The sequence below is a fragment of the Musca autumnalis genome, unplaced genomic scaffold (genome assembly GCF_047663935.1).
Source record: "Musca autumnalis isolate F117 unplaced genomic scaffold, ASM4766393v1 scaffold_5, whole genome shotgun sequence".
NCBI lineage: Eukaryota > Metazoa > Arthropoda > Insecta > Diptera > Muscidae > Musca > Musca autumnalis.
The window spans coordinates 96,932,721-96,949,116 of NW_027412088.1; the positions used below are offsets into that span (position 1 = coordinate 96,932,721).

General features: G+C 35.0%; 2 protein-coding genes across 2 annotated transcripts in view; one reads left to right on the forward strand and one right to left on the reverse strand.

Moving 5' to 3' along the window:
- The window catches only part of NaCP60E (Na channel protein 60E), an 898,928-nt gene that overhangs the window by 740,380 nt on the left and 142,152 nt on the right, over window positions 1–16,396 (reverse strand). The gene's annotated exons all lie outside the window — the stretch shown is intronic.
- Window positions 15,445–16,396, forward strand: part of LOC141386700 (angiotensin-converting enzyme-like) — a 211,527-nt gene continuing 210,575 nt past the window's right edge. Inside the window, exon 1 of the mRNA XM_073955618.1 lies at window positions 15,445–15,512. Coding sequence (XP_073811719.1) covers window positions 15,445–15,512 — 68 coding nt within the window. The remainder of the gene's footprint in view (window positions 15,513–16,396) is intronic.

The window sequence follows — 16,396 nt, forward strand, 5'->3', positions numbered from 1 at the left end:
ATTTTGTCCTTTGAAATTTAAATGTCCTTTAAAAGATCAACAGGATGTGAAAACGATAAATCTTAGGAACCATGTTACTCAATTTTTCCTATAGTTTCAGACGTATATAGTTATATATGGGGATTTCTGAGAGAAATCTGACACTTTTTCAAAATGAGTTTTTTTATACCCTCCACCATAGGATGGGGGTATATTAAGTTTGTCACTACGTTTTTAACTACTCGAAACAATCATTGTAGACTAGGGTTATGACTTTTTTACAACCTCATATCCCTGTATCATAGCGTGATGAGTTTTGCAATAAGATTACATAAAATCTTAATTAAAAGGTGATTCGGTGAAAAAACCTCACGCACAAAATGATTTTAAAATTTGAATTTATCAAAATTATGGACATTTTTTGAAGTCAATGAAAACAGATATATAATTGAAAATAAACTTTAGAGCCACATGAAATAATTAAAATGACATAAAATTTATTTCTCACTATTTTTCTTCAATTCTTAGAATCGTAAAAATGTCGTAAACGCTTTTGTTCAAAAATATAACTTTTTTTCAAAGTGACTTTTTTCGCGACTTTTTTAATATTAGAATGAAATAAACGTTATTATAGTTATTAGTAGGCTTATATTTATTCATTCGTGCAACAAAAAATAATTTTTTGAAAAAAAAAATTTTTTTCATTTCATATATTTTTTCAAAAAATAATTTTTTTAAAATCGATTTGTGCGTGAACTTTTTTTATATTTCAATCAAATAAACGATAGCATAGTGATTAATAGGCAAAAGTTCATTCATCCCTGCTACAGGAAATCATTTTTGAGGAAAAATGTCAAAAAGTCATAACCCTATTGTAGACCCCACAAACTATATATATTCTTGATCAGCGTGTAATTCTACATCGATATAGCCATGTCCGTCCGTCTGTCCGTTTGTGGAAATCACTCTAGTGTCCGAACGGATTGACGTAGGTGGATGAAATTTTGTGAAAATCTGTTATATGTACGTAGGACTTTTGGTATTGAAAGCGGGCTATGTAGATCCACGCTTTCGTGTAGCCCCCATACAAAATGGCGCGTGACGCATCGTCGTTTTAAGGAATTTTTAAGATATTTGTCCCATTTTACCACCGAATTGGTTGTAAATTGGTATTTTGTGTCTCCAGAGGCCAAAAAATATTCCTACCAAAGTTGGTTTATATAGGTCCACGTTTTGGTATAGCCCCATATAAAGTACGCGTCATTTTAATATATTTTGAATGTATTAGTCCCATTTGACAACAGAATCGGTTGTAACTTTGTATTTTGTGTTTCCAGAGGCTAAGAAACATTTCCACCGTAAAGTGTTTATATAGGTCCACGTTTTGACATAGCCCCCATAGGACGATATCTCCTGATCTTCCGTATTTTGAAGGTTTTGGCCTCATTATCACACCGAGATGGCTAAAATTTGGTATTTAGTCTTCGTTGGGGGTATAAAACTTTCCCCCAGAAATTTGTATGTATAGGCCCACGCCATCATATAGCCCCCATAGAACGGTACCTTCCGATTTTCGGTATTTTGAAGGTTGTGGCCACATTAATCCACCGAAACGGCTGAAATTTGTGGTGGAGGGTATAAAAAGTTCGGCCCGACCGAACTTAACGCTTTTCTTACTTGTTTTTCCTTTATTTTTTGTTGTGGTGATGCTGCTCATCAGCAAAACATTTAAATATTTTCAGATTTTTTTGACTAAGGGTTACAGACATATTGCGCCTTGAAAAAGTCGAATTCTGTAAAACTATATGCAAAGAAATACACAAAACTTCTTTAATATTGGAAAATATATAGAAAAAATCTTTTTTTTGTATTTTTTACGAGTTATATGGAGGAGGGTACAAAAACGGTTAGTAGATTGGAAAAATTTCCTTTCCACGGTGAGTATAAAAATGTAATCGGGCCATAAATACTACTTTCTGTAAACATTTCAGCACGTCTTGAGAAGTGACCCTAAAAAGAATTTAAGAGCGACAATTTAGCATTTTCCTATAGATTTTTATTTATTTATTTATTTATTTTTAGTTGGAAAAGACATCTGTTTGATTGGTTTTGAAAAGCGCGAACATATACCATCAAAAAAAGTTTTATTGTATTCTTTAGTAGTCTCCAGCATTATTTATACGCTTTTTCATGCGCTCAAACCAATTGTTGAATTCCTTTTTCCCCTCCGATTTGGACACCTTCAAAACATGGTTTTTGAACGCTTTTATAGTCCTCGTACACTAAGTATGTATCAAATAGCTAGAATAATGTAGGCAATATTGTCGTACCCGTCCCCATCCTTACTTGTTTTTAATTAATTTTTAATAAAATTGATTAAGCAAACATTTAAAATTTATTTAAATATTTGCGTTTTTTAGGCTGCATTAGACACACAACATTTTTGTTTAATTTAAATTTGTGCTTTTTGTTGTCTGTTTCTTTCGTCTATAAAAATTCTTTGTGAAAAAATCATAATAACCACAAACTCTAGCAACCACTTTTGTGGTTGTCCTTTGTGGTTTTACAAAAAAATCTAACTACAGAAATCCGAGTTAGCCATTTCTCCCTTTTCGCGCCCATAGACAAATGTATGTATTAATCACATAAAATTAGTATTTTAAAGTAAACATTAATTATACAAATTCTTCGAGTTTTTGCATCCTTATATTGTAATTTAAATGACCTAATATTATAATGACAAATTAATATTCCAAACACATAAAGTAAAAATGTAAATGTAAACGTAATGTTGATGTTAATGCTAAATATAGAAATTGAGATTCCAGTGAAATGAAACATGTCTCAATTTTTGTGATGCAGGGTAAACAGTACCATCTGATTGAGATTCCTTGTGTTTAATATTGTTTGCACATACATGTGATTTCCAGGATCTAATTTACAAATATAACTAAGCAGGAACAAAAGAAACCCACACGTTTCCCCATTCCGCCAGACATTATTTTGGTAACCAGAGATATCGTAGAAACAGTAGCATAGCTCAATTTATGAGACCCTAAATGATAAACATCTCCTTTGTCAATGTTGTTGTGTTAGTTTTTTTGCGAAGATTTTTTTTTCAATAAGAAGACATTAGAATTCAATACAGCCACTGCGCTACATGCTATCATCTGCAATGTTGATTTGGTATAATAAAAGCAACCGGAACCTGTAAATTTTCATCAATGAAGATGAAGAAAAAAGAAAGGGAAAGGCGGCAAGCATGTTAATGTTTTTTCTACCCTCATAAGCAAGAAGTGTGTCTGTGTGGTATTATTCATCGATATGGTAATTGAATAAAGAAATAAAATCACATGAAAACCCATCCAAACACCACACATATCGAACAAAAGCAATTTTTGATATTGTTTCTCACTCCATCACACAGTCAATAATGAAAGTTTGGGAACAACATATAAGGGATGCGGGACATTGTTATTTTCATTACACCAAACTCCAAAAGGCCTTAAGATATGGTAAAATCAATAGGCATAGGATGTCGTCTTATTACTCAGAACATTAAATAGAACTATCTTTAATCATCTTCTATTATTTAAGATAATTTGGTAAAGAGAATGCCAACCAAACGTGGCTTTCCAATAACCCACGTTATGTCGCCTTTAAATCATTTCAGATGCACTTTTATCAGTAAACATTCAACAATTTCACTTTGCAATATAAACAATTAACAAGTACGAAAAGCGTTAAGTTCGGTCTTGCCGAACTTTTTATACCCTCCACCACAAATTTCAGCCATTTCGGTGAAGTAATGTGGCCACAACCTTCAAAATACCGAAATTCGGAGGGTACCGTTCTATGGGGGCTATATGATGGCGTGGACCTATACCTACAAATTTCTCGGGGAAAGTTTTATACGCCTAAAGAAGACTAAATACCAAATTTCAACCATCTCGGTGTGATAATGAGGCTAAAATCTTCAAAATATCGAAAATCGGGAGATATCGTATTATGGGAGCTATATCAACACGTGGGCCTATATAAACATTTTATGGTAGAAATGTTTCGTAGCCTCTGGAAACACAAAATACAAAAATGGGTCTAATACATTCAAAATATATTAAAATGACGCGTACTTTATAAGGGGCCTTATGTGGTGGCTATACCAAAACGTGGACCTATATAACCCAACTTTGGTAGGAATGTTTTTAGGCCCCTGGAGACACAAAGTTCCAAATTAAAACCAATTCGGTGGTAAAATGGGACAAATATCTTAAAAATTCCTTAAAACGACGACGCGTCATTTTGTATGGGGGCTATACGAAAGCGTGGACCTACATAGTCCTACGTACATATAATATATTTTCCCAAAATTTAATCAACCTACGTCAATCCGTACGGACGCAAGAGTGATTCCCACAGAGGGACAGACGGACAGACGGAAAGACGGACCGACATGGCTATATCTATGTAGAATTACACGCTGATCAAGAATATATATACTTTGTGGGGTCTACAATGATTATTTCGAGTAGTTACAAAAAGACGTCCTAATAGGGGCGGCTGAGGAATTGAAGGAACTCAAAACGAACCGAGACATGTCCTTTAACTGCACGTTTGCGACAAATTTTGAAATGTTTGGAATGGACCGATATATGCCTGGAAGAACTATTGGTAAGTTTGGACCAAATCGGTTACTTCCTTCCAGAGGACGGAGCAAAATCGATACTAAATTGCCGCCAGAAATCTACCCTCAGCCTGTGTACATTGAAGCACTTTTTTCCCCAAATTTTTGGCATATGAACCGAAAAAAATGTGGATTAGGATTAAAGATCAAAAGTTTTGCGGCGGAGGTACTTAAAGGAGTGGACCGACATGTCGCGACATAGCCGTCCATTATGGAGTGGATCTTATTTTGGGAGTCATATCTTTTCGATAAATATCGCACCCACTAGTCATTTCAGTGGGTCAACCTATAACTTTTGGACAAGTATGCCAGGAAGTCTGCACTTGTCCACGGAAACCATAATATCGCTGTTAACAGGACCACAACGAACAGCATCGTCATACATTTCCAAAGGATCTTCGAGCAGACCATAAGCTGCACTTAGACACAAATATTGAACTTTTGTGGAGGAGGTACCCTAGGGAGAGAACCGTTTTGGGCCACTTTAGAAGTTAAACTAGATTTTGAAAAAATATTAGAAGATCCAAAGTTTGGACCGAGTTGGCTGCGCCGTTCAAGATTTTTTTAAATATTGGGGGGAACTACCGGAATTTGTGGACCGGTATTGTCCATCTTCGACCTAAAATTATGTTTGGACAAAATATGACGAAGGTCATATTTTAGACCAAATCGCTTGATCAATTCGATAGTTATCGTGCTCTTCAGCTAATACATATGGTGCCATAGGAGTTTTTTACACCTTTCGGGCTGTTTTCTCAAGAAGTATGGACTTGACCCTGAAATAACTTTTGCCGTTGTAATTGAGGCAGCGAATGCAAGTTGCTTCAACAAAAATTAAAGTGATTCGATAGCAGGCCTTAAAGTGAACTTATCCGAAATTTTGTGTGGGAGGACCGGAAGGAGTGAACAAATATGTATAAGCCTTCGAATATGACTTATATTTTTGCTCACTCCTTCCGGTCCTCCCTATAATCTGGTAGTTATATTAGGATGTGTAAAGTATGGACCGAATCGGTCTCTCCCTTCAAGAGCTATCGTGCGCACAATTTTTCCGAATATTTTTGAACTTTTGGGCGGAGGTACCTGAAGCATTAGAGCGATATGGTTTATCTTCGAACTTAAACTAACTTTGCTGAAGGTTTAAAAAAATAAAAGCGATTCGCGAACTGTTCTTGAACAGAACTTTTCCGAAAAATTTTAATATTTTGTATGAGAGATACCCGAGGAAGTGGACTGATATAGTCCATATTCGAACCTGATATATGTATATACAGAAGAAATATTGCTATGTGCAACGTATGGACCAAACCGCTTACTCCCTTTGAGAGTTATCGCAAACAATTTGTAACTTTTGTTGGTGAGGTACTCGAAGGAGTGGGCCGATATGGCCTATCTTCGAACTGAATATACGATTGTAAAAAATATAACGAGAGTCAAATTTAGGGCCGAGTCGGTTTATCCGTTTGAGATTCGTCGTGCATTCTAACCAGCCGGGTCCAAATTGAAAAAAGTAAAACATGTCCCAGAATTTCATTAACCATGTCCGTGTGTCCTTCCGTCTATTGAAATCAAAGTACAGCTCGAAATATTTAAGATAGAGCTTTATAATTTGGTACAGCAGTTTCTATTTGGTATCTAACTTAATTTCTATAGGTTGATTCTTGAAAACCATGGTCTGATATTCAACGTTCTCAAGGTGCATGTTCCACTTTTCCAGATAAAGAGTGAATATCAAATACTCCATCGGCCGTGGAGCGTCTTTGTAGATAGCTTTCCCGACTTTTAATTTGAGCCAGCCAAGTTTATTTAAATGCCCGTTGTTCCTTTGCGGGACGACTGCTTTGAGCATATAACAAAACGTCTTGCAATACCTGTTGTGTTATGCTTAATTTTGCTAGTAGATGCTGCATTGTTATTCTCCCAAGGTCTATCTGTATTTCTCAACCACCGAAGCGATCCAATTATACGTAACCATGCCACAGAAGGTGGGAATGATATCGTGGAGATCATAATCCGTCCAACATTTGCCTGGGCTATAAAAAATTTTAAGCCCTTTAATAAGACCTTTAAATCTCCCGTACCAAGTATTGACAGCTTGTCGGGAGAGTATTTTTAGAACGTTTCTGATGTTGTCATATATTCCGGCTCTATGGAGAAAAGTCACGGTGATATTCACCCCTAAGGCAAGCTCAAACACTTCCAAAAGAGTATAGACTGATCAATCTAACAAAATTTCTGCTAAAGACTCTAGAAATGTTGCTGAACCTTGAAATTAGGGCCAAACTACCAATTACATCAATCAAGTTCTGCCCAACATACCTACACTAAAGGCAAATCGGTAGAAACTGCACTGAATTATATCGTCTAGTTTATCGAGAGAGATATGGAGAACTAAAATTTTACATTAGCAGCCTTTCTAGACATAGAGGGAGCCTTTAGTAACGTTAAGTTGGTTATGATCAGTGGAAAATTCCCATAGATTATAACCGATGTCATGCAAGGAACTCTAGCCAAGTTAGCGGGATGGGCTCATTAAAAAAACGGCCTAGGCATAATTCCTTCTAAAACACACATTCAATCTACCAACGCTGGATGGAGTCACCCTTACACTCTCTTCGGAAGCCAAGTATTTAGGCACAATTCTGGACCATCGGTTAACATGGAAAAGAAATGTGGAAGAATGAGCCAAGATAAGTGAGAGTTGGGGACTGAGACAACAAGACATACACTGGGTGTTTATGACAATAGTACGCCCAATTCTCACCTATGGGACTGTAGTTTGGTGGAATGCTCTAGGTAATGCATGAAATAAACTACAAAGAGTACTCCAAAGGCTGCCCTGACGTGCTACAGGATCTTATTCCGTTAGATCTTGTTGTAGAGGTCCAGGCATCCAAGAGCCCTCTTCGTCCCAAGGAGCCTAATCTGTGGCGCGGATCCCAACATGGCCGCACTGCGATTCTAAGTCGAGCATGAACATGACCGATACGTCTGTTTAACTGCTACGGACAGCGAAACCGTTCACATAATGGTGGTTGTGTGGGTTCGATTCTTCGGTTTTACCTTTTCACTTGCAAATCGACTCCAACGAGAAATTAATTAAAATGAACAAATGAACTTTGAATAAACAATTGTACACATTCCCCACAACAATCCAGCTCTGGACGGTATAGTGCTTCATACGGATGGATCTAAGATGGAAAATAGAACAGGTGCAGGCGTCTACAGTGACATCCTCGACCTACGACTCGCATTTAAGTTGATTAAAAATTGTAGCGTCTTTCAAGCCGATATTTTTGTAATCAAAAAAGCTGCCGAATTTACTAAATATAGAAAAGGGGATATCGATGGACCGGTCATTATTTACGTTGATAGTCAAGCGGCCTTCCAATCACTTATGTTCTAATACATGAAGTCTGCATCAGTTCTGGATTGTAAGATTGTAAGTCTTGGTGAACCTAAAATCAACCGTAACATTGCGTTGGGTCCAGGGTCATTGCAACATTGCAGGAAATAAAATGGCAGATGAGTAACAAGATATTAATAACGATAACCCAGTCGAGCCACCTTTGTACCATTTCATGCGGATGGTGGTACAATGGCATCGGGAAAGGGCTAGCCAGATTTGGCGAAACGAACCAAGCTGTAGCGTTTCCAAGGCAATGTGGCCACTCCTTTCTGAACGCAGGACCTCATCTTTACTTTCGATCTCAACCTTCTGTGAAATATCTCTTAAATATCTGTAAGATTAAACCAAAATGTCTGCTCCTTTTTGCTAAAAGTCTAAAATGGCTGCAACGAGAAGAAATTGCCGCACCACACTAGGCTATTACACTTTACTTTCACTCATTTTTCATAATATCTATCCTTTTGGAAAAACTTCTCCTTCCCTTTTCTAATTCTTTCCTTTCAGCATTTCCTAGGATAAACACAATGGACCATAAGGTCTCCGAGAGATTCGTTTTTTAACCACAACAAAGTTGGCAACCCTGGTGCGAAGTGAACGCAAATTTAGCAGTGCCGTGTTTATCCGTGCAAAATATACAAATTAAATAGTTATTTGACCGAACTTTTTGCTAAAAATTGGCGTATCTGTGTTTCAAACATCCAACTATTCGAAATCATTGGAATATGCCAAGAACAAGCCGTAGAAGCCTTCGTTCAAAAAAGATTTGTTGTGCTGAATGTAAAATTGAGATCAAAGAAGATGCCGATTCGTTTATTGAGTGTGACAATTGTTTCAAAGCTCTCCATTCTCGATGCACGAAAATGGTTTATCCATTTTCAATTTGAATACCTTATAAAAAACAAGAATGTATTGTTTACATGTCATTTCTGTGCTGCTGGTGGAGAAGAAGGTGAAGGAGAAATAAAGACTGAATTGAGAGAGATAAAAACAAAACTAGCAAAGCTAGACCAACTATCTGCCATACAAGAGGCAAACAACAACATCCAAGAAACAATGAAATTTATGTCTCAGCAATATGATGAGTTATTGAGAGGAGTGGCTGAAAATAGCAAAAAATTGAGAGATATCGAAAAAGAGAACGTAATGCTCAGAAAAGAAGTGGCAAATTTAAAAACATCTGTGAAGTTGCTGAATGATGTACGTGTTAAAAACGACTGTATTGTGAGAGGCTTGACTGCTGAAGACAATGTATCAGCTGTTGATTGTGTGGTCAACCTTGCAAAAAGTGTTGCTGTTGATATTAAGCCAAAGAACATTGAAGAAGCATATTTCGTTGGAGGCAAAAGAAATGGAAACAAACAAAAGAAGATTGCTGTTGTGGAATTTTGTGACAAAGCAAGCAAAAACAAATTAATGGCTGTCAAACCAAAATTGAATGATAGCGAAGCAACTAGAAATGTGTTTGTGAATGATTTTCTCAGTAAAGACATAGACTAATTAAGTAGAGACTACGAACGCTCTCATTTTTCATTTTCAACCAGATGTCGCACGAATCGATTTGGGGCCAGTCATCTGACTCAAGCCAGACTGGGGCTAGTCAAATGACTCAACTTCGAAAACAATTTATTTGTTTTTCAACCAATTAGGGTCTTTGTTTGCAAACTTCGCCACTTTAAAGTGTACTTTACATATGAAATTAACTATGCCACTCTTTTTGATAGGCATATATTTAGTAAATGTTAATATTTTTAGGAGTTTTCGTTTGAGTGAAACAAGTAGCTGTCACTCAAACCACAAACATGCGTAAACGACATCTGTCTCGCTGCAGAAAAATGGTGAGAGCCATTCTTTGTCTCTACATTAATTAGTCTATGGTAAAGAGACAATGGAATTGTTCAACTATGCCAAAACTCTTAAAGAAGTGGGTTATAAATTTGTTTTTGTAAGAAATGGAAGAGTCATGTGTAAGAGAAATGAGGATTCTAAACCTCAAATTATACGTTCTGAGGAAGACGTTGATGACAAAATGCTCAATACAACCGTCTCTAAACGTTGGAGTAATGCTAGTCGTGCACCGAGAAGACTGATTCCAGTTGATGAAGATGATGATGACGATGAAGGAGCCAGTGGCGATGATCAAATTTATGCTTCTCCAACTAATAAATAAACATATTTTGTTGAATTGTATATTAAATGTTCATTTATTATTTTTTCTCTAATGTACGATAATCATTATTTCAAAAACATGCTTGATTTCAATACACATCTTTTGAATTTGAAATTTAATTTTCTAAATATTATTAGTGTAAACGCTAGAAGCATCTCGTCGGTTGCAAAGTTTGATAAATTTAAAACTTTAATATCGGAATTTACAAGGTCTCCAGATGTAATTGCTGTACAAGAGACGTGGTTTTCTAAAGAATTATCTCAAATGTATAACATTCCTGGATTTAAAAGTGTTCATTGTTGTCGTTCTGATGGGTATGGAGGGACGTCGCTATATGTAAGTAATAGACTGAAATTCTCCATAGTCAATAGTCGAAGTTCAAATTTTTTTGATTTTGTTGAAATAACTTTTGAAAATTTAAAACTTGACATGAAACCTTTGAAGATAATATCTTTTTATCGTTCCCAAAAATGTCCGATTTCTGACTTTTTGGCAGAGTTTGATGACATTTTAAGTAGAAGCAATAACAAGTCTGTTGTGTTCCTTGGTGATGCAAACATTGATCAGCTTAAGTGTAGTAACAATGATGTGTTTAGATATTTATGTTTAAACTATGATGTCAATAGTTGTCACCAACTAGTAACAAGACCAATATCCAATACTTCAATTGATCACGTTTTAAGTAATATTGTCAATGATATTTGTGTTGACTCTATAGAATGCAATATTTCCGACCATAACATAGTTTGCTGCAAAATTAAAGTTGAGCATGATCAAACTTACTTTGTGGAAAAGGTAAAAAAAACGTGTGACATTGCAAAAGTCAAACATTATCTGGAGAGATTCCCTATGACAGATATAGACTTAGACACTGGTAATGATTATGCATCAGAATTTTTAGACAGGCTTTCAAATGCTATTTCGTATGGGTCAAAAGAAATTCATTACAAGAAACTTCTACGGTTTGAGATCGCTCCTTGGATTAACGTACATCTTCAGCGATTAATACTATATAAAGAGAAATTGCTCATGAAAAGAAGGAAGGCTAAAACGCAAAAATATAATGCTTTGTTGAAAAGAGTAAGTAATGTTATACGTTTAGCGACAAGAAAATCGAGAAGTGGCTACTATCATGATAATTTAGTGACTGTTAACGGAGATACTCAGAAAACATGGAATTTTATAAACTATGTTCTTGGTCGCAAAGAAAAATCTGATATTAATATAACTTCTCCTGGAAGAGACAATGTTGCTAGTCCTCAGGAAAAGGCTCAATTATTAAATATATTTTTTAGGGATTCTGTAAGGGAAATTAGAAGTCAAATACCGATACATCAGACGGATTCATGTAACAGCTTGCGTACTTTATGTCGAACTCATAAAAGATTCATTCTTGACCCAATAGAAGACTCTGAATTAAGAGAGTGTTTATTGAACCTTAAATGTAACATATCTCCTGGGCATGACAATATAAGTACCCGGACATTGATTGATGTGCAGGATTATGTAGTACCAACTATGGTTAAAATATTTAATAAAATTATTCAAACAGGAAAATATCCGGATAGTTTAAAAATTAGCAAAATAGTTCCCATTCCTAAGATCAGGAATGCAACGTGTGTGGAGCATTATCGCCCAATTTCACTATTGTCTGCAATCGACAAAGTTTTTGAAAAGATTATACATCAAAAACTCAGTAAATACTTTGATGAAAACAATTTTATGTACAAGCATCAGTTTGGGTTTAGACGTGGATGTGGGACAGAAGAAGCCGTTTTAAATGTAGTGGAATATTTATGCAATGGCCTTGATCATGGATACAGTGGAGTTGCAGGAATTTTTTTGGATTTCTCCAAAGCGTTTGACGTTGTTGATCACGATATCTTATTAAAGAAGTTGTTGTTTTATGGTGTGTGTGGGAAAGAATTATCACTTTTTAGAAGCTACTTAACGAACAGGAAGCAATATGTAGTTGTTTCAGGTGGTAATAGTGACATGGCTAGTGTTGAATGTGGTGTGCCTCAGGGTAGTTGTTTAGGACCTTTATTGTTTTCCATTTATGTAAATGACATTGTCAATTTGCAGTTAAAGGGCACCATGTTTATGTTTGCCGATGATATATGTATGTTTTATCCCTATAAGCAGCGTCTTCCTTTAAAAATAGCAATGGAAAGAGATATGTCAATTCTTCTTGAGTTTGTTCGAATTAATAAATTATGTCTTAATGTTTCTAAAACTCAATTAATTCGTTTTAGACCACATTCTTATCATAACGATGACTCTTTTTGTATTAATGTTGATGGAAATGAGGTAGCTGAAGTAAACAATGTGAAATATTTAGGTGCAATCTTACAAAGTAATCTATGTTGGGATGCCCAAATTAATAATGTAAAAGCCAAAATTGCTCCTGCCATAGGAATATTGTATAAAATGAAGTATATATTAGATACTAAAACCAAACTCTTAATATATAATTCACTAATACAAAGCCATATCAATTATTTAGCTGTTATTTATGCGGCGAAAAATACAAATGCATTGAAAAGTTTGCAATGTATGCAAAATAAAGCCATAAAAACTATTTTTAATCTGCCATTAACATACCCAACCATAAGCCTGTATAACGATGTTTGTAAAAGTGTTCTTCCAGTACATGCCTTGTACCGATACCAAGCCCTAATATACATCTTTAAATCTATGAATGACATTGGTTATCGCACAATACAATTTTCTCAAAATATAACGAGATTCAATACAAGGAACAGAAATCATTTAAGAGTTGTCAGATGCAGACTTGAAACTACAAAGCAGCGAATTACATTCATGGGAACTTCTTTGTTTAATAACCTACCACATAATATAAAAAATGCAATATCTTTACCAATATTCAAAAAAATGTTAAAAAAACATTTGCAATCTATCCTACAGATGCTTCTAAGCTAGTTTACAAACATATATATCTAAATAATTCTAATTTTCAATTATCAATTTAAATATGTATACAGTAATTCCAATGAATTTACAGCGAATCTATGTCTTAATAACAATATCTAAATTGTGAATGCTCATAACATTGCCAGCTTGCCTCAATTATGCCTTTATGGCGCTGAGGCCATATTAACATTGTAATATATAATTTCACTGTTAAAATAAATTAATAAATAAAATAAATAAAAATAAAACTGGCAAATTTTTTTATCGATTGGAAGATAAATGTGACCTACAGAGCCATTTCGCAAAAATTTGCTTTGGCATTTGGAAATAAAGAACACTTAGGGTGCACGGGCCAACGTAAACCGATCACCATAAAATTTCATATTTAAGGATCAAAAGGACAACATTTAAAGAGTGAGCCTTTCAAAAAATCTTTTTTGGGTCACCCAAACATCCGATATGCCTGATGAGTTGTGTAACTAACAACGAAACCGTATTGATAAGCAATACAAATGGATTTGTACTTACATCAAAAAGTTTGTAAAACAGAAGTCACACATCTGATTGGCATTTCTTACCTGAAAATAAACAAATAAAAATTTATAAATTAATAAAACATCGATAGTAATTTATAAGTATATTTAAATGAATCAATGTCATTTCCTTTAAATAGTTTATGCATATGTAAATTATAATATTGCTACTATACAATTATTTGATCATTTGTGTTTCATTTAATTAGACACCGTACGATATGTGCACGGTATTGCGGGTTATCGCAAGGTCTTTCCTGCAGGCTAAACCCATTATTAGTTGTTAAATATCATAACTAAATCATCGTGTGGTATGCAATAATACAGCTAAATGGTATTACACACATGTGGCAGAATAGCAACACATTTATAATAAACGTGTATGTACATACGTACATACATATACATGTACAATATACATATGTACATATACACTTACGTATAAATACACGCAACACATGATATATGGTACACATTTATCTTTGGTAAACCATTTATTTTATTTATTAATTACCAAAGCCATCAGTTAAATTGCAACAGTAATAACAAAAGCAACACCAACAACTACTAGAAAATAACTAAAGGAAGGCCTAAAGGGCTGTTACATGTGAATTGAATTAAAGTTAGTATATTATATAAAGTAAATCAACCGGAGGACGTAACCACCTTCCACCTCGTGGAAAACAAACAAACAACAATGTGGGCTTATTGGTTTCTTGGGCTTAAGCCAAGTTTACTTTGACAACTTGTAAGGGACTAAAACAATAGCAACAAAAACAATTGAAGATTCCCTTGCCAGAGTATTAAGCGACACTTATCAAGATGAGCATTTAATTGCTAGATGAATTGTTTTATTTTGTTTTTTTGTTTTTACGTTTTGTTTTGAGACTATTTGGCAGCAAAGTCACTCATGATATATAAGCACTGTGTGACAAGTTGTGATATATACGGCAATATTTTATTGGCAAATACTGTCAAACAGGTTCATTATTATTGAACAGCTGAATGACGACACTAAATACGTTGGACTGTGGACGCTCATATGTTATAAAAGTTTTAATACAGTGAATAAATCTTTCAAAACAAACCAAGATATTTGAAAATAATGTCGATTATTTAAATGTCAGCAATGAAAACGCGGTTTGATGAATTTCAAGAATGGCCTGGTACATGAAGGTTTAAGTCAGCTATGAACAAATCAGTACTCTAGCGTCGATTCATGGCACAAATACTACAGTCACACATATTATTTTGTGCATCATTGGTTCAAGTACACAGAAGTCGGTTCAAAAAGTTTCAAAATATGGTCATTACATATTTCCTGAAGTGACCCAGAAATGAACGTTAGTTCCAAAACACGAACATGAAATAGACTTCCAAAAAGTCTAGAAAATTTCGTTTTGGAAAATCGATAAATGTGACTCTGCCAATGTCCATTGGGAACCAAGAAGATGTTTGAAGCAAACCTCGTCAATATCCACGCAAAGGAAACTGTGAATCCAAAATGAGCTCGAACATGAAAAGTGAAGTCCGATCGGAAAATAGTCTGAAGAGGTTTGCGATTTAGAGAAGAAATTCCGAACCTCTCAGAAGGACAAGATCTTCGGAAAGGGTCTGCCATCATCTTAAGCCAAAATAGCTAAGCAACAAAACAGGGACGAAATGTGTTAGGCGGTAATCGACACCAGTAGAGCGTCTTATAGGCTACATAAACTTTCAGCAAACCATTGAGGAAAAAATGGTCAACAAGAAACTTTTGGATCACATTCTGCAGGAGCGTTGTCCAATTGAAATTGTCAGCGGGGAGTAGTAGGGGTCTCTTTGCCGCCTCAGGGAGATAATTAGTAGCATCCTACCTGCTTTGGAGGGTGTCAAACTTAGGCTGGTGACTAAAGATGAGATCCCTGATTGATGATTTCGAATGTTCGAAGTCTTTGCCACTTTGGGTCTCCCACAGGGAAGAGTAGAATGGTGAAACTCTTTTTGTGGTGGGACTCGACGATCTCTCCTTGGCCAGTCATGTCAAGACTAAAGGTATTAACCGTCTCAAATGCCATCTTCTTCAAAGCAAAGAGGGCTAAAATCGACGGGCACAACTTGACCAAAAATTATGAAATTAAAAAATGTTGTGTAGTGTTATATAAAGCTATTTTAAAGGGCTTTTAGTAAATTTTATATGAAATATTGATACAAAGTATATAATTTCAATAGAGAGAGTTTACAATATTTTAGATATAACTTTGAAATTTGGAACAGAGTATAATAAATTACGAGTAGTCTTTATATTTCAAAGATTTTCAGTATTTCTTCCTCTTTAAAGTACATATCCATATATTCCACATTAACTTCAGTCCCATTAAAAAAGATTTGTCTTATTTTTGCCTTATTAAGTTATCAATTTAACACATTTTTACCACGAGGACTGATTCTGATAAGAAGATCTATCTAAAAACCTATTAATGTTATTTGGGTACCATTAATTAATTGAAATAAATAACTCCAAAAAAAGAATAAATCGAATCCGCGAGTGCAGATTGGGCTTGTACCGAACTATTGTTAAAAAATAATATTCTTTTATGTCATAAAAAGACCAAAACTTTACTATTTTACCAGAAGTGATAGAGTCCATGCAAGCCAACTAAAAAATTCAGAAAATTACATTTATGGTCGGTTCCAGTACTGCAAAAATC